Source organism: Lipotes vexillifer, unplaced genomic scaffold (genome assembly GCF_000442215.2).
Source record: "Lipotes vexillifer unplaced genomic scaffold, Lipotes_vexillifer_v1.1 scaffold19, whole genome shotgun sequence".
NCBI classification, from domain to species: Eukaryota; Metazoa; Chordata; class Mammalia; order Artiodactyla; family Lipotidae; genus Lipotes; species Lipotes vexillifer.
The window spans coordinates 528,004-550,664 of NW_006793856.1; the positions used below are offsets into that span (position 1 = coordinate 528,004).

Genomic DNA, 22,661 nt, shown 5'->3' on the forward strand with positions numbered 1-22,661 from the left:
GGGACCCCCCCAGACCGGGGCAAGAACCCGCGTCCCCTGCATCGGCAGGCGGACTCTCAACCACTGCACCACCAGGGAAGCCCCCACACTACAATATTTATCTTACATTAATCACACATTATTAATGTGTGCTATACAATAAGTTTCAATTAAAAGTGCTTGATTACTAGAAACTTAAAAAAAAAATACCTTCCAACTTTATTTCAACTAAATATCTATAAATGTTTTGCTTCGTGGTGTTAGTTAATATGTATGCTATTGAGGCTTTGTTCCTCCGGGGACTGTTCCTCCATACACATGGTCAATTCCTTTTGGAATTCATAACAGTTCCTGACTCCTGCCTTCCAAGTCCCAGACAGATCCAGACAAACAAGGTAACCAGAGTGTTCACGGCACAGACGGTTCTGGCTGGTTTCCGTTTAATCCACTAGGCACAGTGTGTAGGCGTTATTTCACTGCATTACCCAGCCTGGAGCTTCCCACCCCCATGGAATCAGCCTTCCAGTTACAACTCAATCAATGGAACCAGGAGTGAAAATTCACATGCTGGAAAAGAACAACTTTGGGCAGTTAAAAGAAATCCCACCAGAGTTTAATCTCCTTAAAAAACCCAAGTTATTTAATTTTCAACATTAGAAGCTATCCCACTTCATGAAGATATATTTGAAACTATTAAAAATACTTAGCATAGGGCTTCCCTGGTGGCGCAGTGGTTGAGAGTCCGCCTGCCGATGCAGGGGACACGGGTTCGTGCCCTGGTTCGGGAGGATCCCACACGTCGCGGAGCGGCTGGGCCCGTGAGCCATGGCCGCTGAGCCTGCGCGTTTGGAGCCTGTGCTCCACAACGGGAGAGGCCACAGCAGTGAGAGGCCCGCGTACCGCAAAAAAACCCCCCCCCCAAAAAAAAAAAAAACTTAGCATATGATACTGTCACCTGAGCCATGATACTGTCACCTGAGCGAGTCACTGCAAGTCAAGGTATGGTGCCCCCTGGCTGACCATCAGGACCAGGAGGCAATGCTTTTAGGTAATAGCAGCCTCTTCACTTAAGAGCTGCCTTGAGATCCTTCCCGTTCTTCAGCCGTTACACCTCAACGTTGGGTGGCAGGACTTGTGCTTATGCTGTTTGTTCTTCACACTGTTCAGGCACCTTAGGGCTGTGATTTGATTATAGATATGATTTCCACTATTTCCCTCCCACTCAGTCAAGACCAGGAAGCACATACATTTTGCTAAATCTTTTCTGTGGAGTGATATACAAGTACAGAGTCTGATTCGTGAGAAAGTAGCCCCCTTGCGGCACACGTGACTGATGCTCCTTCATGTCTAACTGTAATGCACCTTTCCCAGGTTATGTCATGACTCACAAAATAATCTCCAGCTAAATAACAACAGCAATAATGGTGATGATGATGATAATAATAAATTCTCTTCTGTGTCACGAGTCTTCCATGAGAAACAGAACAAAAAATTTCCAAATTCTTCTCCATGCATATTACAAGCCCTGTCTCAGTCTCTGCATATGAGTGATGTTGTTCAATTGCGACACAAAGTACCTGCTGCCTTCTAATACCTGTGACAGTAATCACTCAACCCTGCAAAGTATCTGCTGCCTTCTAATACCTGTGACAGTAATTGCTCAACCCTGCAAAGCCACTGATATTCTGAAATTTCCAATGTCCAATAATACAAATGCCATACCTGGTGACATCTGATACAGTAATCTGTCAAAGACCTTTTGCTCTCTTTCCAAGCACAATAGTTTTCCTTAAGATTGTGACAGTTTTATAAACGTGTTAATAAGTGTCAAACGTATGTTGCACTTGTGTTTTTAGTGAGACGTTCAACTCAATGGTGTCTCAAATGATCTCTTTTCATCAATAACAATGGTCATCGAAGTAACTAAGGACATTCCTTTCACCTTCATTTTCTGTGCACTGCAAATGGACCTGACCCTGCCTTTTACGGATGGATGGCATTTCTTAATCCCGGATGCACAGTAGACTGTGGAGAGCTTTTAGGAAAGAACTGATGCTGGCATCCTATCCAACCCTTGCTGCCTCCATCTCCCATCCCCAACGCCCATTTCCCAGCACACACCTCGTAAAAAGTCTAGATTTAGGGTCCAGGCATGGGCATTTTTCAAGTTCCCCAAGTAATTCTACTGTGCAGGCAGGATTAAGAATCACTGGTCTTTACCATGTAAATGGCATCATCCCTGCCACAGTAATGAAGTGATTTCAGAATGAAGTGAAAATTATGGATTTTATTTAATGACTGGAGTGATTCACTGTATGTGAATGAGAGACCATATAGTTCCAATTGCTTCTGGCAGGTATCTTGTGACTATAGGAAGAATCAGGCAAGAGTAGAGAGACAAAAAGAAAGGAGGTTTTGAGGTAAACTGAATTGGTGAGTCAAGTCTAGCCTGAAGCTGCCCTATATATCCCCAGACTTATAAATAAACTTGGTTTCAGTGGTGGGGCAGCCACACACGTAGACCACTCAGATCTTGAAGACCACCTGCTGCAGGGAACATAAATGGCTAACAGCCTCAGATGCTGTTCCTCTGGGTCCACGAGGCCATTCTTCCCTTGGGAAGCTACCAGCCTGTGACTGAGCACTGTGAAGGTATGCATGCTGGCCCATCCTGCCCAATTTAGGAATCTTCCAAAGGCAACCTTGTCTTGAGGACACCCCACTGGCCTGGCTAAAACTCAATCAGAACTGCACTGTAACCTAACTCTTCCTACCCCATTCTTCTTCCTTCTTTCCTTTCACAGGGGTCAGATCCACATCGGGCCTATTCCTGCTCTTTTCCCTTTTATCTTTCACAGCAGTTTTCTACCAAGAGACCCTTTGCACATCTAATCGTATCTTAGCATCTTCTTCTTGGAAGACCTGAGCTAACAAAGATGGATTTTCTATACTTTTGACCAAAAGCACCCTCACTGTATTAAGCAGAAATGGAATCAGCTGCTGTAACGAAAGAAAAGTAACAGGGAATTAAACAAGACAGAAGTTTATTTCTCTTTCAGGTAAGCACCCAATTATAAGGAGCTGATGTGGCAGTTCCATGGTGTCGGGGACCCAGACTATTTCTATCTTGTGGCTCTGCCATTCTCAATACATAGTTTCCAACTTATGATCGCTATGATGACTTTTCCAGCTCCTGCCGCCAGGCATGGACTCCAGGCAGCAAGCTGGGAGGGAAGAGGGAGAAATGGAAGGGTATCCCCCTTCCCTTTAACAGCATGATCCCAAAGCTGCACATATCACTTTAGTTTACTCGGCCATATCTTGCTGCAATGGAGGCGGGAAAATGAAGTCTCTGGCTTCATGGTTGTGTCACCAACTAAAACTCTATTACCAAATGAAGTAGGGAAGAATGGATATTAAAAAAATGTCTAATAGTCTCTACCACAATTAGTTCTTCACTATTCTGGATAAGTCAAAACAGTTTCTCTGAGTGACCATTAGATTTTGTTTGAAAATTATGGAAAAGCTTCAATGACTTCATGTTAATATTAGACCAAAATTTAAAAATGATAACATCAAGGAAGATGAATAAATCTATTGCTGATCTGTTAAAATGCCATTTGGGGATAGTCACTGTCTTATCCATTGCCATGAACAGCCTTTAAAAAGATATTAATTCTTAAGAATGCAGTAAGATTTCATGATAATCATAATCACTCTTACATTTTAAATGTATAAAATGTAAATCAATTTTTCTCCTGAAACTACAAAATCATCTATCCCCACAAAAGCACTCAACCACAAAATCAAGAATAACCAATAATTTATGGGCCACAGTTTGCAAAACAGTGGTATAAATACTTTTTCAAGTGTAGAAATATATATTTAGAAAGAAAAAAGGAAAGAAAGGAAGGAAGAAAGAAAGAGAAAAAAACACCACTCAGTATCTTCACACAAAAAGTTAAAGTACCTGGAATTGACATCTCCATGTCCGAGCTGCCCATGCTGCCCGTACCCAAATGTGTAGACATCGCCATTCTCCATTAAAACCACTGAAACCAAAATCCAGAGCTTTATTTTTTCATTGTATGCTTTTCATATTTCTATCATAACTATACTGAAGGCAGTGCAATTTTCACTGTTTAAAATTTGTAGAGCCGTTAAAAGTAGGCAAGTGAAGCATCGACAAATTTATATTTAATGAGAAATAAATATAATTTCAGTTCTGTAAAATATTTTTGTAGGTTATAAAAATGTATAATGTTTTCATAATGTACACTTTAAAATTCTTATAAATGCCATTTAATAACATTAATATTTAATAAAACATTGGTTTGGGTCAACTGTAAAGTCTTTTTATAATGAGTAACTACATACAAAATGTTCTCTCATATCTAGGATATTTATATAGGTAGATGGGTTTGAGCTCTGCACAGATATGTACAACATCAATATGTATGTCAGAACTTTAGTATTTGTCAATGTCTTATCAAATAAGGAAATATATTGAGTATCAAAAGAAAGAATGTAACATGTTTTATGTTTAGGTTGAAGAGTACAACCTAAGCTATATAATCCAAATGTTAATTATTTACTACGAATTGAAATTTCTACTTTTTAAAAAAATATAGAAGTTTGTTGATGCACATCTCTCACTGAACAGTAACAAAGTTTGTGACCAGATTATAAAAATCACAGAATTGCAGAGTTCAAAGGGATTTCAGGGATTATTTTACCTCCAGGAATTTCATGAACTGAATTATAAAATAAGTCCATCAGAAGACAGATTAGAAGTCAGATCTCTACATGTACCACAATGTTCATTGCAGCACTATTTACAATAGCCAGGACATGGAGGCAACCTAAGTGTCCATCAACAGATGAATGGATAAAGAAGTTGTGGCACATATATACAATGGAATATTACTCAGCCATAAAAAGAAACAAAATTGGACTATTTGTAGTGAGGTGGATGGACCTAGAGTCTGTCATACAGAGTGAAGTAAGTCAGAAAGGGAAAAACAAATACCGTATGCTAACACATATATATGGAATCTAAAAAAAAAAAAGAATGGTTCTGATGAACCTAGGGGCAGGACAGGAATAAAGCTGCAGATGGAGAGAATGGACTTGAGGACACGGGGAGGGGGAAGGGGAAGCTGGGACGAAGTGAGAGAGTAGCACTGACATATATACACTACCAAATGTAAAATAGATAGCTAGTGGGAAGCAGCCACATAGCACAGGGAGATCAGCTCGGTGCTTTGTGATCACCTACAGGGGTGGTATAGGGAGGGTGAGAGGGAGACGCAAGAGGGAGGGGATATGGGGATATATGTATACATATAGCTGATTCACTTTGTTATACATCAGAAACTAACATAACATTGTAAAGCTATTATACTCCAATAAAGATGTTTAAAAAAAAAAAAAGAGAAGTCAGATCTCTAGACAATCATTTTATAGCTTAAAAGAGATTCTGTAATAAATATGCTTTCATAGATTTGAGAGATACTGTCACACTATAGCTTTTAAACACAGTTAACAGACTACACGTGTCAAAACTAAACAAATAGGTTATTTAGCACAATTGTAAAAATGCAGTTATACCCTAAAGTTCCAGCCGCTACCTGAATGGTGAAATCCACAGCTGACTTGTACTGCCCGGAGCTCACAGTCAAATCGCACAGAGCCTGGAGGATATGTTGTGATTTTACTTGCATCCTTTTCTCCTCGTTCTCCACTTCCATCTGTAAGTGTTATAATTTGTAATTAAGCCATTATTCATCTTCAAAGTAAAATTTAAAATCAGTTTACTATGGAAAAACAAGAGAAAATGTTAAAAGGGACAAGCAAGGAGAATCTGTAGCTGTTAGAAGTGATAGATCAAGAATCTACCTGCAAAGAAGCAATTTTGAAAAGATATACTATATACTTCTGTTTGCAAATATCACTAAATCAGTAAAAACACAGATAAGGTCTGGTTACAGATAAAGCCTATTAATCTAATCAGTTATGTAATGTAAATGGGTCATTAAGTTATAGAAATAACAAAATTCTAAATGTAACAGTTTATATGGGAAAATTTAGTTTACATAAAAATAACTGCATGCAAAGTCATTTAACAATTGTTTTAAACTTAGTGATACTGTTAGTGCTAGCCATTTAAAAAAAATTTCTAGCTGACTCACAAATGACTTAGATTTCCCAAACACATCTAGAAAGGCTACTCTGTCCTCCAGTATTGCTAAAACTCAATTGAACTTTAAAAATTTCTAAAGACCAAATAGCTTTACCCAATGTATTGCAGTTCAATGGTTTCCTGTCGTTCATTTTGTCTGTCCCACCTTGACCCTCAGGCAGTCTGCTCTGCGGCCTTCTTCTGGCCCCCAAACACAACTCTGAACCAAACCCTCTGCTTTTATTCCTTCTTTCCTCCTCCTTTTTATAATTTCCTACCATAAGCTTGCTTTAAGGCCCTCCCTCCAACCCTGGTTTCTACATTTGACTTTGAATATTCTGGCATTTTAACCATAAAATTTTAAAAACACATTCCAGAATTTAACAACTTTACTTTGGAATGTGTAAATAAGAAAGGCAACTTACTTTTCCTAGTCTAATACTATACATCAACTAAAATACGACCTCTATGTCATCAAGATTCAAATTCCTTACACATGGAATAAATGTAAATCTGGATGGAATTTCAGGTCAGCTATTCTAAGCTAACTGCTTTGTGATATAGTAAATCTAAACAAGTGTGTATAGTATGCAGATACACATGTGGATCTACAGACACACATTTTTAAAAATTCTGTATTTTCATTACCCATTTTAGAATACTAAGCAGAATAACATCAAATCATTTCATGTTCACATTATCCTTTCTTTTTCTATCTAATATTTCTAACCTTTAGTACTATCCAGGTAAGACAAAATTGGCCTAAATTATGAGTTCCATTTCTATAACTAAATGACTCTAGCATTTCAAAAAGTTTTAAACTCTTTACAACATTAGGACAGTAAAACCTCACTAATTCGGAATAACAGAGAATGGGTTGGCCTATATTACTTACTGAAAAGGTCTTAATTATAGAATGTTTAACTAAAAGTTCAGTTTTATTACCTTCAAGCAGTACAGATTATAGATTAAACTAAATGCTATTGATACAATAAATAAAATGTGGTTACCTACATTATAATTCAAAATAGGCCTATATTACATAAAAAAAATGTACCATAAACATAAAAGTCCTTTAACATACAAGAATTAATTGCTGGACCCAGAGGCTGAAGGCACGTTGAAGGAATCCTTCATTTCTTGAGCCCTTGGTTTGAAAAGCTAGTGATTTTAGACAGGTTTCCCCTTATAAGTATGACCCTGAAAATTCAGAGGAAGAAGTTATTTTGAATTTTTTACTCAAAAAAGATCACAAATACTGTATCTGAAGTACCATAAATTTTGAATTAGTGAGAGGTTTTACTATAAAAGGAAAAAGAGTATGATTCTTCTTTTGCTAAATTATCTAATGTGGGTTTGCCAAATTAAATCTGCAAGAATGGATGGGCTAAAAAAAAAAAAAAAAATCACAACATTTAGTTTTACTCCATCCAAAATGCAATATACTCTTAGTTCAAAGACTCCTCATCTTGGAAAGGCAGTGAAATGGTTAAGTATAAACAAGGGCCTACCCATAAAGGAATAAGTATCTTCCAAAGACTATTTAAATAAGATGACAGATATATAAAAATTTTACAGCTTTATCTCAATTGGTAAAAATATCTAATTATTAAAACCAAATATGACTTAATATAGAAAACAAATTGTGTTCATTTGATTGTGCCAGACCTAACTAAATTCAATGCTACACCTTAATTTCAGTTTATATAAATGTATTGATGCCTAGTTAAAGCTTTTACCTTTGAATCTGGCATTCTGCCCTCTCCCTTGAATCAGAGATTAAATATAGATACAAAGCCCACAATAGAGACAAAGCATCAGGGAAGGAGGAAAAAAAAGCCTAGTAATTTACTGATTAAAATCATAGTGATTAAAAGAGTACTAGCTATTATTTAGAGGTAAAAAATAATACTAGAAACATTTTGTTCAAGTGCATCTAAACAAACCTTTATCTATATAAAATAATTTTTCAATTATTATAGATGGTGAAAATATTGTTATTATAAGAAAAAAACAGGGATAAGGTTCTTGATCACTAGAAGCAGCAGTGACAGAATTTTTTAAATATACATCTGTATCTGGAATTTTATGTCAGTTCAAAAACTTAAGTACAATTCTAGTAATTTAGAAATTTACAAAAGTTTATCAAATAAAAAAGATACCTAATAAATAGTCAAGAATCTAGTGTAAATTCAAGAACTAGCAAGTGAAATTCAGCAAGATAAATTCTCCTCAAGCTCATTACTCAGTAAAATGTCAATGAGCAGCAATAAAATTAATCTCACATTTTTAGGAAAGTTAGGCCTAAATATTCTTATAATTGGCCATTTAGGTATATCTGTATTTTTCCCTAATATGAGTATGTTCATACATGTATCATATGATATTGAAACTGTGATAGCTATAAAGTTTTGACAGATACGTAACTAAAGTATTATATGTATATATACATTATTTATGCATATTTGTGTACACACACAGAGAAAAGAGGATTCAGTATCTAAAGGACTCTAACTTTTAATTTTTATTTAAATCTATACTTTTTGGGTAATCTTATAAGCATGCATATCACTGAATGTATCACAGAACACAGTGAGTACTTTGAACGAAATCACGAAAATAAAACAGCAAAGCAGTAGTAATTACAATTTGCTAAACACCTCTGTGCTAAACACTGAAAATTTAAATAGCACAGTGGACAGTGCTTTTGGGCACTGGAGCCTAAGAGACTTGGATTGGAATCCTGGCTCTACTATTTGCTAGTTTTACGATAACTGGACACTGGATCTTTTTGAGTTTTAGTTTTTTCCCATCTATAAGATAGGAATAATGGTATATTACCTCACAAGATACTTATGAGAACTAAGTGCAATAATGTACGAAAAGTGTTCAGTCAATATTCACTATTGTTGCTCTCCTTAATCAATACAATAATCCGATGATAAGGCTATTGTTATTTCATTTTGTAGTTGGGAAGCCAAGACTTTAGAGGGGTTCAGTAGCCAGCCCAAAGTAATAAATGGTAGAGCAGTTTTAGAAATTGATCAAAAATAAGGCTCACACATTTTACCACCACCAAATGGCTGACATCTTAAATCTTTTGTAAAAATAAATTAATTACACATTTAACAAATCTCAAATTTTGTACATTTAAGATAATTCTAAAAGAGGATGCAAGGAATTCAATTCAAATTCAAGCTAGTATTCATGGAGAATTTTTATTTGCAAAGTATATACATACACACACACACACACACACACATCTTAATTTAATCTTCATATCAACATATTCAGTTAGGAATTATCATTCCTATTTTTAAAAGAAGGAAACTGAAACCAAAGAGATTAAGAAATTTATGAATGGCCACACAGTTCTAGTAAATGAAAAATAGGATTAAAACTGAGGCCTAATTCCAAAGGCTGTATTTCCATTACACCACAGTTTCTTTACAGAAAGCAGGTGTAAAATACACACAGATGTTTTTGACTGCGCCTTCAGATTTTCACACCAGTCACTTTAAGACTATCTCCAGAATAATTCAAATGTTCCTAACTAAGAGTAGTACATTAAAATCTTTTTTTTCTATGTAAGGCACTGAATAGTTGAAACAAATGTTAATTCAGATAACTGTTTAAAATACAGTCTATATTACATTCTTTAAATACTATATGTTATATGGATTATATGTTATACATAATTGATTCCGTCATATACACTATTTTGCCTCTGGTCAAAATTTGCCTGTATAGGGTAGATTCCGTGACCTTCTCTGAATTCTTTCCAATCAGCCAGAAGCTTTCCAACTTTCCATTTTAGAACTCACTCCTGTTAACAATAAATCCACAGTTCTTACCCTCCACACACCCCTACAAAAAAGTCATAGTCTAGAAAATTTAAATCATTACTATCCTACAATGTGTACCACCAACATAATTAAATGTAAGATAGAACACAGCAATTAATACAGTGAATTTGTTTGTGCAAGATAAACACAAAAGAGAAAAAAAATGTACGTAGGAAAAATAATTTATTAAAAGACTATGACTATATGCAGCAGGGGTAAAAGCAGTGACTGGCAAGGGGATTAAATGACAGGTACAGCGAATGCAAAGGGAGTCACGCAAAGTGAATCTGTGGATGTACAGTCAGTGGTAAGTTAATACTCTAGATAAGATGGGACACCATCTGATAAAGTATTACTTACACTTTAAATTCATTTTGGTGGTAAAGAGATGAAACAATTCTACTCTATAAAACCATACAATCTGATCATTAAAAGAAAAATGGCCTTATACTGTAATACTACAAAGTAAGTCCTTCCAAAGAGGTTACCCTGTGGCAGACAAGATGGAAGTAAGGCTCACTATTGTTGAGTAATTTCTATAGCTAATCAGTGTGACATCGTAAAAAGTCTGTTTTAAATTTGTAACCTTGGTTTTCTTTAGCATTTCATTTTAAAATTCTGGAAAAAAACAAAGATGACTGTCTATAAGATACTAACATGGAGCTGAAAAAGTTTTAAAACTGTTTATTGAAATGTGAATAGTTAACCTCCAGTAAAGTATTGGAAGAACTCCACTTTCATATAATTGGCAAGAAAAAGACACTTTATAAAATCTGTTCTAATACTGGCATAGTAGAAAATGTGAGATCAGAGATTCTAGCAATAACCAAAATAATTTACATAGCACACCCCAAATATTATTTCTTAGATTTAAATATTAATGGCATTGTTAGTGCACCCAGTAAATAAAGCAATCACAAATTTTACTACGGTTAATCACATTAGACTTAAAATATTCTCAATTTTTATTTCTGCAGAATATAACTTGAGTAGTGCTCTATTTGTGTTTTTACTAAAAACAGGGGTTTTGTCTGTTTTGTTTTGCATTTTTGCTTTGAGTGACAAACTGAAAGATTGAAACAGGCAAAGAAAAATAAAGTTGATTATAATATATGGCATATGAAAGTTTAAAAATAAAATTAGTCTATAACAGTTTTGCAGCCCCCAAAAAAGACAAAACATTAGTAAGATTAATTTGCATGGAATACGTGTTTTAAAAATCTTCTATTTTGCAGGGTTTATTTCAGGCATTTAAGAAAATAGTAGGTCTCAGTTGTACTACTCAAAGAGTGCTTGGTTCCTATGCCAGGATTCAAGGCAGAATTTATACATAAATTTATAAGTTCTCTGCATTAAATTCTTTCCTGATCTTAGTTGACCCATAATCTGTGGTTTAAGGAAAAATAATCTTACTTTAGGAATATATCAAATATCAAATAAATCATGTGTATTGTGAATATAAACTTTTATATTAAAACAGTGGAAGCGCTGTAGCAGCCAACTCATTATTACTTTATACACTGAATTTAGCAATTCTGTTAATTCTAAAGCAAATAAACAGAACTAAAAAAAGAGAAAAGGACTGCAAAATGCCAGATGGCAGTGATCTAAGAGCAGATAATAAAGTATATAAAATAGAGAGCAATAATTATTTTTTCCACCTTCCCTTAACTTTAGGAAATTTGAAAAGAAATGGAAAAGAAAAGATATACTGTAAAATGTCTTCTTTTTATTAAAGTTAACCAAAAAAATACAATAAAATAAGATTGACACTTATTGACAAACAGTACACTTTCAGCATGTTCTTTCTCCTCAGGCTATATAATAATGATAGAAGCAAAGTAGAAGAATTAGGTTTGTGCATTTTCCCAGAGACAAAATTCAAATAAGTGGAAGAAATTGGGAAAGTATCCCACCTAGTTGATAAGGAAGACCAAATACCTTTGTGCTTGTCCCGTTTATGCTTTAGCTGTGCTGGATGGGATCTGAGTCTGGCTAGAGCCTGTTCTCGATGGTTCATAAAAATAGGACCAGCAAATACAAGGGGGCCTGAGGAGAAACATTTTGTATGTGCATAGAAAAGCTCACAAAATGAAAACACTACAATGAACAAAAATAATTCAAACTAAAAAGCATGGAAATTAAAGTTTTGGACATGATACTTTTCTCCCAAATCCCCCCTGTTAACCTCCCACTCCCAACCACAACCTACTCACCATTCTACACACAAGTTTTATTATCTTAAATATAGTTAATAAAGTAAAAATTCTGATTTTTTATACTTATAAAATTATTAGGTAGTTACTAATAGTCTCAAATAGATAATCAGAGAGTTCAAATAGAATAAATCAAATTATCTTACAAATCTTTTAATATCATATATATTCAAACTTGGTAAACCACACATCCATTAAAAACAAATATCTTTCCTTTTAAAATACCAAACACCAACAAAGTTTTAAATTAATGATTAAATTTTAACAAGGTCTTCAAGATTTAATATCCACATCAATCTTGATACAAAACCAAGATGTTACTGACAACTACATTCTGTCATAGAGGTAAGAAAACAAGGTGGTCAAAAACAAAAAATTCCTATGATCTGAGATATACATATTTACATAAATACACATTTATATACACACATATACATACATACATACATACAACATACACACATATATACATGTATATGTATATATATTAAATCACTGCTTTATAAAGACAGAATTGTATAAGCTGTATCTGATTTGATTTACTAAAAAAGATAAATCTAACTTTATGATTTTAACCACATACACAAAATCAAACACAAGGATAAGCTGAATTTCATACTGATGATGAAGAGGGGACTCTAAATCCAGTAACATTTTTAGAACATTAACGGTTCTCTCATAAAACAATTTCTTTCTGAAGCTCCTCTATGTACGTATACATATATACATAAATATACACTGACACAGATTACAGTCATTTCTACTTATACAGTATTTAAGAAAAAAATCTGTAGCCAAATTAATTTCAATAAAATTTAAAAACTGTTTTCCCCATTACTGTTTAGCTTGAAAAGAAAACTTTAAATTATGCCTTAAAATTTTAGTTCTTTTCTTACAGAACAGAACCACAGCTTCCTTGAGTTTTAGCAATATCAAAAATGCTTACAAATTTCAAGGCACTAAATTTGACAGTTAAGAAGTTACCAGTATTTGAAAAGGAAATTGACAGTATATATGCACTGAACATTTTTAATTAAATTTCTGTGATTCTCTATAGATCTTCAGCTATAACTAATTTTTCTAATAAGGTGACAAAATGAAACTACTGCTCTGTAATAAAATTTGACAAATGTCATATTAAAATTACCCTGCATTCAACATTAAAAACTGGGTAGAAAAAAATATATTTAAATTATGTCTCTAGATATAGAAAAAAACACAAGCAGCATCAATTCTATGAAAAACCAACAATAACATATTCTATGATTACTACAGGTAGAAATATGCTAATTTAATGTTAATAGAAGAATTAAATATTATTTTCCAGTAACGCAGTATCAATCATTTTCAAACTAAGATTATATAAACTAAGCTTCATCTTTAAAATATAATAAAATACATTTCAAATATGAACATGTCATTTCTTCAACATGCCCTATTTTTCAATTGATTTACTAAAGCAGATAACATAAATCACTCTAAAAAGTGTAAGACACTTTCCAACTATACAAAAGAATTGTAAATATTAAAATAACAATAATATTAAGCTGTATTACCATTTTCTAACTTCTGTGGTCTGCCTGAGATATTATGTCTTTCCATAAAAATATTATACCCATAATATTCAGAGTAATTTAGCTTCTCATAAATTCAATCTTTTCAGAGTCATTTCTATACATAAATACAGAAGGCCCACTGGCAATCACACATAGAAAGTACATCACTCGAGCTCAACTTAAGTTACCACTTATAATATCAAGTTACCAGGTTCTAAAATACTCTTGTGAGTTAGGAGCTGAAAGTTGCCTGAGTTTCGTGCAGAAGGCTGGAGCAAGGGCGTAGAGAAGTGGGGCGCAGGTGAGGGTGTCTGCAGTCCGTCCGGGGTCGGGCGCGCGCGGGTCCGGCGGACTGTAGTCGGAGCGCGCAGCCCGCCCGGGCGAGTTACGCTGCAGGCTGAGGTGAGTGTGAGGCGCAGACCCGGCCCCTTCCCACCGCGTAAGCCGGGCCCGAACCCGTACCTAGACCCAGACTTGGGCCCCAGCTCCCTTAGCGGGCTTAGGGGCCCCTCCATGCCAAGTAAGAAACTCGGATATGGCGGGGCGGGGCGGCGCGGAGCAGGGTTGTGCCCGGGCTAGTCCGACCCTCGGAGCTCATTGTGGCGAAAATAGAAGCGCATTCTAGAGCTGGGAAGAACCTTACTGGCCTTCACTTGCAACATCCACTTTATGGGCGTGGGCGAGGAAGCCCAAGATCCAGAGAGGTGTAGTGACTTAAAAGTCACAGCTCTTAAGCCAGAGCCGGATTTCTGTATTGAACACTAAGTAATGGCTATGCAGATGCAGCTTGAAGCAAATGCAGATACTTCAGTGGAAGAAGAGAGCTTTGGCCCACAACCTATTTCTCGATTAGAGTGGGCATAGAGGGAACCTACCTCAACATAATAAAGGCCATATACGACAAACCAACAGCAAACATCATTCTCAATGGTGAAAAACTGAAAGCATTTCCTCTAAGATCAGGAACAAGACAAGGATGTCCACTCTTGCCACTATTATTCAACATAGTTTTGGAAGTCCTAGCCATGGCAGTCAGAGGAGAAAAAGAAATAAAAGGAATACAAATTGGAAAAGAAGAAGTAAAACTGTCACTGTTTGCAGGTCACATGATACTATACATAGAGGATCCTAAAAATGCCACCAGAAAACTACTAGAGCTAATCGATGAATTTGGTAAAGTTGCAGGATAGAAAATTTATGCACAGAAATCTCTTGCATTCCTATACACTAACAATGAAAGATTAGAAAGAGAAATTAAGGAAACAATCCCATTCACCATTGCAACATATAGCATAAAATACCTAGGAATAAACCTACCTAAGGAGGTAAAAGACCTCTACTTAGAAAACTATAAGGCACTGATGAAAGAAATCAGAGATGACACAAACAGATTGAGAGACATACCATGTTCTTGGATTGGAAGAATCAATATTGTGAAAATGACTATACTACCCAAAGTAATCTACAGATTCAATGCAATCCCTATCAAATTACCAATGGCATTTTTTTTACAGAACTAGAACAAAAAATCTTAAAATTTGTATGGAGACACAAAAGACCCCGAATAGCCAAAGCAGTCTTGAGGGAAAAAAACAAAGCTGGAAGAATCAGACTCCCTGACTTCAGACTATAGTACAAAGCTACAGTAATCAAGACAATATGGTACTGGCACAAAAACAGAAATATAGATCAATGGAACAGGATAGAAAGCTCAGAGATAAACCCCTGCACCTATGGTCAACTAATCTATGACAAAGGAGGCAAGGATATACAGTGGAGGAAAGACAGTCTCTTCAATAAGTGGTGCTTGGGAAAACTGGACAGCTACATGTAAAAGAATGAAGTAAGAACACTCCCTAACACCATACACAAAAATAAACTCAAAATGGATTAGAGACCTAAATATAAGACCGGACACTATAAAAAACTCCTAGAGGAAAACATAGGAAGAACACTCTTACATAAATCACAGCAAGATCTTTTTTTTTTTTTCTGTACGCGGGCCTCTCACTGTTGTGGCCTCTCCTGTTGCGGAGTGCAGGCTCCGGACGCGCAGGCCCAGCGGCCATGGCTCACGGGCCCAGCTGCTCCGCGGCATGCGGGATCTTCCCAGACCGGGGTACGAACCCATGTCCCCTGCATCGGCAGGCGGACTCTCAACCACTGCGCCACCAGGGAAAAAGCCCCAAGATCTTTTTTGATCCACCTCCTAGAGTAATGGAAATAAAAACAAAAATAAACAAATGGGACCTAATGAAACTTAAAAGCTTTTGCAAAGCAAAGGAAACTACAAACAAGATGAAAAGACAACCCTCAGAATGGGAGAAAATATTTGCAAACGAATCAACGGACAAAGGATTAATCTCCAAAATATATAAACAGCTCATGCAGCTCAATATTAAAAAAACAAACAACCCAATCCAAAAATGGGCAGAAGACCTAAATAGACATTTCTCCAAAGAAGACATACAGATGGCCAAGAAGCACATGAAAAGCTGCTCAACACCACTAATTATTAGAAAAATGCAAATCAAAACTACAATGAGGTATCACCTCACACTGGTTAGAATAGGCATCATCAGAAAATCTATAAACAACAAGTGCTGGAGAGGGTGTGGAGAAAAGGGAACCCTCTTGCACTGTTGGTGGGAATGTAAATTGATACAGCCACTATGGAGAACAGCATGGAGGTTCCTTAAAAAAGTAAGAATAGAATTACCATATGACCCAGCAATCCCACTACTGGGCATATACCCAGAGAAAACCATAATTCAAAAAGACACATGCACCCCAAAATTCATTGCACCACTATTTACAATAGCCAGGTCATGGAAGCACCCTAAATGCCCATCGACAGATGAATGGATAAAGAAGATGTGGGGGCTTCCCTGGTGGTACAGTGGTTAGGAATCCGCCTGCCAATGCAGGGGACACGGATTCGAGCCCTGGTCCGGGAAGATCCCACATGCCACGGAGCAAATGAGCCCATGCACCACAACTACTGAGCCTGCGCTCTAGAGCCCATGAGCCACAACTACTGAGCCCGTGTGCCACAACTACTGAAGCCTGCATGCCTAGAGCCTGTGCTCCACAACAGGAGAAGCCACTGCAATGAGGAGCCTGTGCACCACAACGAAGAGTAGCCCCCACTCGCCACAACCAGAGAAAAGCCCATGCACAGCAACGAAGACCCAATGCAGCCAAAGATAAAATTAAAAGAATTTTTGTTTAATTTAAAAAGAAGATGTGGTACATATATACAATGGAATATTACTCGGCCATAAAAAGGAATGAAATTGGGTCATTTGTAGAGACATGGATGGATCCTAGAGACTGTCATACAGGTGTAGAGAACAAACATGGACACCAAGGGGGGAAAGTGGTGGTGGTGGTGGGATGAATTGGGAGATTGGGATTGGCATATATACACTAATATGTATAAACTAGATAACTAATAAGAACCTGCTGTATAAAAAATAAAACCCACTGGTTTTGATAATGAAAAAAAAAATAAAAAATAAAAAAAAAATACTCTTGTATCCCATGGACTAAAATAATTTTTCTTACATAGTTAAGTCACTCATTTATTCACCAAATATTTTTGATTATCTTTAATGTAACAGATGCTAGGTATCATAGATATAATGACAAAGACACAGATCTCATTCAAATTCAGTCTACCAGGGAAGACAGAATAAAAACAAAGAATTGCAATATGTTCTAATAAATGCTATAAAGTAAATATATACACATCATATCCTAAAGGATGAAAAGTGATCAAATCAACTTGAGTGAATCAAAGAGGTTTCAAAGAGGGACTTCCCTGGTGATGCAGTGGTTAAGAATCTGCCTGCCAATGCAGGGGACACGGGTTCGAGCCCGGGTCCAGGAAGATCCCACATGCTGTGGAGCAACTAAGCCCGTGCACCACAACTACAGAGCCTGTGCTCTGAAGCCTGCGAGCCACAACTGCTGAGCCCGCAGGCCAGAACTACTGAAGCCTGTGCGCCTAAAGCCTGTCCTCTGCAAAAAGAGAAGCCACCGCAATGAGAAGCCCGTGCACTGCAATGAAGAGTAGCCCCCGCTCGCCACAACTAGCGAAAGCCTGCGCACAGCAACGAAGACCCAACGCAGCCAAAAAAAAAAAAAAGATTTCAAAAAATGAGAAAAAGTTTGCCAAGAGAGAAAGAAGAGAAGAGAGGGCATTCCAGGTAAAAGGAATAGGATTTATAAAAGCATGAAGACATAAACAACATTACTGTATTGTCATTAAAAACACACACGAGCGCTCACGGCGGCGATGGCAACAGCGGCAGGAGGTTTGGTTGTCACCGGTTGGCTGTGCGGCGCTGCGCTCGGCAGCGGCCATTGCAGCTTATTTTCAGTTACTTTTTAAAGACGGAAAGCTCATGGTGCAGATGGTTATTTCCAGTGCTGGGGCTGGAGGCCTGGCAGAATGGGTGCTGATGGAGCTACAGGGGGAGATCGAGGCTCACTACAGCACTGGGTTAGCTGGAAAGCTCCTGGGAGACCTGCACCACTGAGGGAATCCCTGTGCTTATCGTGGGGCATCATATCCTGTATGGGAAAATCATCCACCTGGAGAAACCCTTTGCCGTCCCTGTTAAACACACTCCCAGGGGGGAGCAAGACTATGATGATCTTGGCTGCGAGAATGGCACCCCGTACCTGGTGACAGCACTCATCAAAAACAAGATCCTTTTCAAAACTCGCCCCAAACCCATTATCACCAACGTCCCCAAGAAAGTATGAAAGAACCCCAGATTTTCCTAGAGAGCGGCCAACTCCTTGGACTCATGCTCCGCTGCCACCTCAAGGACAGATGGATAGTTCCCTGGGACCACAAGGGGGTCCTGTTTTAAACACAGGCCACCCACTGGGTATGAACTCAGATCCCTTCCTTATGGCAACAGGTTCTCTTGGTGGAAATTTGGCCCCATTTCCAAGGAACCCATCTCCTTTTCCAACTTCATCAGGTTCACTGGCTTCAAATCCAACACCTTTCCCTGCTGGTGCTCGTGACCCAAGCATGCTTCTTTTCCAAGAGGGATGAATCACACTGGCAGAGGTGCAGTTTCCTTCCCAAGGCCGGGTGGTCTCTTGGGCCCAAGCCCAGGGTCAGCTCTAAATCCTAGAGCAGGGGCTCTTCCAGGTCCAGGGCCTCTGTCTAACCCAAGGCTAGGGAGTCTCCCAGGGACAGGTCCTATGTCCAACCCAAGGCCAGATGGTGTTCTGGGAACAGGTCCTGATCCCAGAAGTGGTGGCCCCATGGGCCCTGGATCTGGACCCAACCCGAGAACAGGTGTCCTGTTGACATCTGGGAATGGTCCTCCCAATCCTAGACATGTTGGCCTGGGCCCTGGATCAAGTCCCAATCTAAGATCAGGTTTTGTAGGTACAAACCCTGCCCCAAGGTACGTTTCTAGGCCCTGGCCTTGGGCCCAACCCAAGATCAAGTGGCCTGGGTCCAGGCCTTGGGCCTAATCCAAGGGCAGGTGGCCTGGGCCCAAGCCCTAATTTGGACACCAGAGCGGGTGGCCTCTTGGGCACAGGATCTGGTCTTAAGAATGGTTGGACCTCAAAGCCCAGATCTTGCTCCCATTCTAAGAGCAGCTGGTCTTTTAGGAGCAAATTCAGCTTCTTTCTCCTAAGCTTCTGGAAACGTGGGCACAAGCCCATCTTCCATGGCCAGCACACCTGGCCTCACAGGCCCAAACTCGGGTCCTGGCTCTCGGGGAACTGGCCTTCCAGGGCCAAATCCATCTCCCATGTCAAGGGCTCCTGGCCCCATTGGCCCTAATTCAGCTCATTCTTCAAGGCCCGCTGGCCCCATGGGAGTAAATGCTAATCCTTTTCCAAGGGGGACAGGTTCAGGGGGATTGAACCCAGCTGCTTTCTCTCAGTCTTCTAACACATTGGCTTCAAACCCAGTTAACTTCCAGAGGTCTGCTGGCCTCCAGGGCTCAAGTCCGGCAATTTTCCCAAGAGCCTCTGGGCCACTAGGCTCCAACCCAGTTAACTTCCCAAGGGCCACTGGTTTACAGGGTCCAAGTCCAGCTACCTTCCCAAGGTCTACTAGCCCATTAGGCCCTGGTCAGGTTAATTCCCCCAGGTCAGCTCCCTAGGCTCTTCACCAGCAGGCCCTGTGGGTAACAACCCAGCTCCTTTCGCAAAGTCATCTGGGACCCTGGGTCTAAACCCAGCTTCCTTTCCAAGGATGAGTGGCCCTGCAAGCAAGACTTTGGTCCCATTTCCTGGAGTGGGGAGCCTCCCTGGAACAAACCCAGCTGCTTTCCCCAGACCAGGGGATCCAATGGCTGCAATGTACCCAAATGGAATGTTACCCCCTTAGGCACCATTTCCTCTCCAGGACCACTTTGGTTTCCAGACACTGTGGTTCTGAGCAGGGGCTGTGTTTTGGGTGAAAGGGTAGATATGGAGCTACAGTCTGAAGTACATAGCTGGGGTTCAAGTTCAAATGAGCCTTTTTCCCCTGCTCTGTGTCTTTCTTGACTGAAGGTAAAATGTTATCTGTGGGACATGGACTCTGGCAGGTGGGAATGATCTCCAGCCTTCCAGAAGCCTGCTGTGCTTCTGTCCCACAGCTTTCTGCCCCCTTTTTTTTTTTTTTTACTAGTTCCTTGAATTGTTCTTGGGGACTTTTCCTCAGGGATACATTGGCCTGCAGGTCCCAATTCATATGAGGTCCCCTGCTCACCACTGGAGAATCAGCTCACTGCTCTCTAGAAATGTTGCGTTGGTGAGTGGACCACGCTTCAGCAGCACTGACCTGGTCACCTTCTACCGCCATACCTTCCCCTGGGGGCTGGAACACAGAACAGGGAAATGCAACCACTTCAGAGAGCCAACAAATACAATTTCTACTTGCCTGACTGGGCCTGCAGCTCCCTTCTCCTGGGACTTACTTAGAGGAAGTAGAGGGATCCAGGATCAAGGCTCCACTGCTCACCCCACTCCCTCTCCACTGGTACTCCCAATCAAAGAACCTCAAAATTAAACTGATGTGGATGGGGTTATGCGAATTGGGGTGGGGTGGGGGGAATGAAGGGGAGAAATCACTGTGCTTCGTTCAGCCTGATGTGAAAGGATGGTGTTTTCCTGCAGTGTATCTTTTCTTACTGTTTCTTTAATAAATGGGATGAGAGGGAAAAAAAAAAAAACACACACACACATAGCTGAAATGGATGGAGTATAAGGTTATGAGGCAGAAAGTAGTGGGAAATGAGTTTGGAGATGAATATACAAAAGAGATAATTAATGTCTTTTGATACCATTACACTTCATTGTAGAGGCGATCAGAAGTCCATGAAATGTTTTCAGTTAGTCAACAAGCACATATTAACTACTGACCAATTTCAGGCACCACGCAAGGTTCTAGGAACACTTGGATAAACAAGACCCCATCTCTCATTCAAGAAGCTCACAGTCTAATGGTTGAGGGCAAGTTTACATAAAACTCAAGAAGAAATTATGACAGTGTGCTATGACAAAACTAAGCACACTTGAGGGGCAGCTGGCAAAACTTGAGGGTGGGAAAGTACGGAGTTACTTTCAGAAAGTTATTGGTGATACATTTCAAGAATCTAAAAATTATTATTATCATTTGGCCCAGTAATTATACAAACAGAAATCTGTCCTAAGGAAAACTGAAATATTTTTTAAAAGATTTCAGCTCAAAGGTGTTATTATAACCTTATTAATTGTAATGAAAAATTAAAACAATCCAAAAAGAACAGTTAATAAAAAACTATGGTATATTTTCTCACTGGAATAATATTCAGCCATTAAAACAAGATTTATAAAGAAAAAGTAATTCTGTGCTATTTAAATTAGCAAGGACATAACATCGCTCACCAACGTTTTGCAAAAATTAAAAATAATACCTAATAAAGGTGGTGCTACAGGAAAACACCACTCTCATACAATAGTCTTAGGAAGATAAATTCCTATAACATTTTTTTAAAAATCTGAAATATCTGTTAAAATTTAAAACATACACACTCTCTGGCCCAAATATGCTATTTCTGGGAAGCTCTATTATATAAACAAAAATTCCACTACATATGGCTACAACTTTAAGAATATATTATTATAGCAAAATCCACAAAACCCTGAAAATAACCTTAATGACCATGAACAAAATAATGGCTGAATAAACTGTGGCACAGACATATTATGAAATGTTATGTAGCTATTAAACAGAATGTGATAGATCCATATTCAGTAGTATGTGTTCACGTTGTACTGTAAAATGGGAAAAAGGTGTTGCAAACAACTGTATATTTAATACAATATCCCTTCTGTAAATAAACATATGCCTACATGCTCACATATGTATGGATATCTGCACATGATTATATTTTAATGGAGTAAGATATAGAAATATACCTATTAGACTAAACCTCATTTGCTTGGTAAAAGAGAATGGGAGGGCAAGGAAAAAACTGCTAGAAAATTTTTAAAAACGTACACACTATAACGTTAAGCAAATATATGAAATTCAGTCACTGAGGGACTTCCTGGTGGATCAGTGGTTAAGAATCCGACTGCCAATGCCGGGGACATGGGTTTGAGCCCTGGTCCAAGAAGATCCCACATGCCGCGGAGCAACTAAGCCTGTGCACCACCACTACTGAGCCTGCGCTCTAGAGCCTGCGAGCCACAACTACTGAAGCCCGCGCACCTAGAGGCCGTGCTCCAAACAAGAGAAGCGAAGTCACCACAATGAGAAGCCTACACACTGCAACAAAGAGTAGCTCCCGCTCGCCGCAACTAGCGAAAGCCTGCATGCAGCAATGAAGACCCAACACAGCCAATAAATAAATAAATAAATAAATTTATA

The 22,661-nt window shown here is 38.4% G+C and overlaps 1 protein-coding gene and 1 pseudogene across 1 annotated transcript in view; one reads left to right on the top strand and one right to left on the bottom strand.

Annotated features, from left to right (window-relative positions):
• Positions 1–22,661, bottom strand: part of MYCBP2 (MYC binding protein 2) — a 280,943-nt gene that overhangs the window by 166,028 nt on the left and 92,254 nt on the right. Inside the window, exons 18-20 of the mRNA XM_007466789.1 lie at positions 11,947–12,054; positions 5,610–5,729; positions 3,950–4,031 (exon numbers count right to left, since the gene is read on the bottom strand). Of these exons, the coding sequence (XP_007466851.1) occupies positions 3,950–4,031; positions 5,610–5,729; positions 11,947–12,054 (310 nt within the window). The remainder of the gene's footprint in view (positions 1–3,949; positions 4,032–5,609; positions 5,730–11,946; positions 12,055–22,661) is intronic.
• LOC103069503 (chromosome transmission fidelity protein 8 homolog pseudogene) lies at positions 18,187–18,550 on the top strand (annotated as a pseudogene).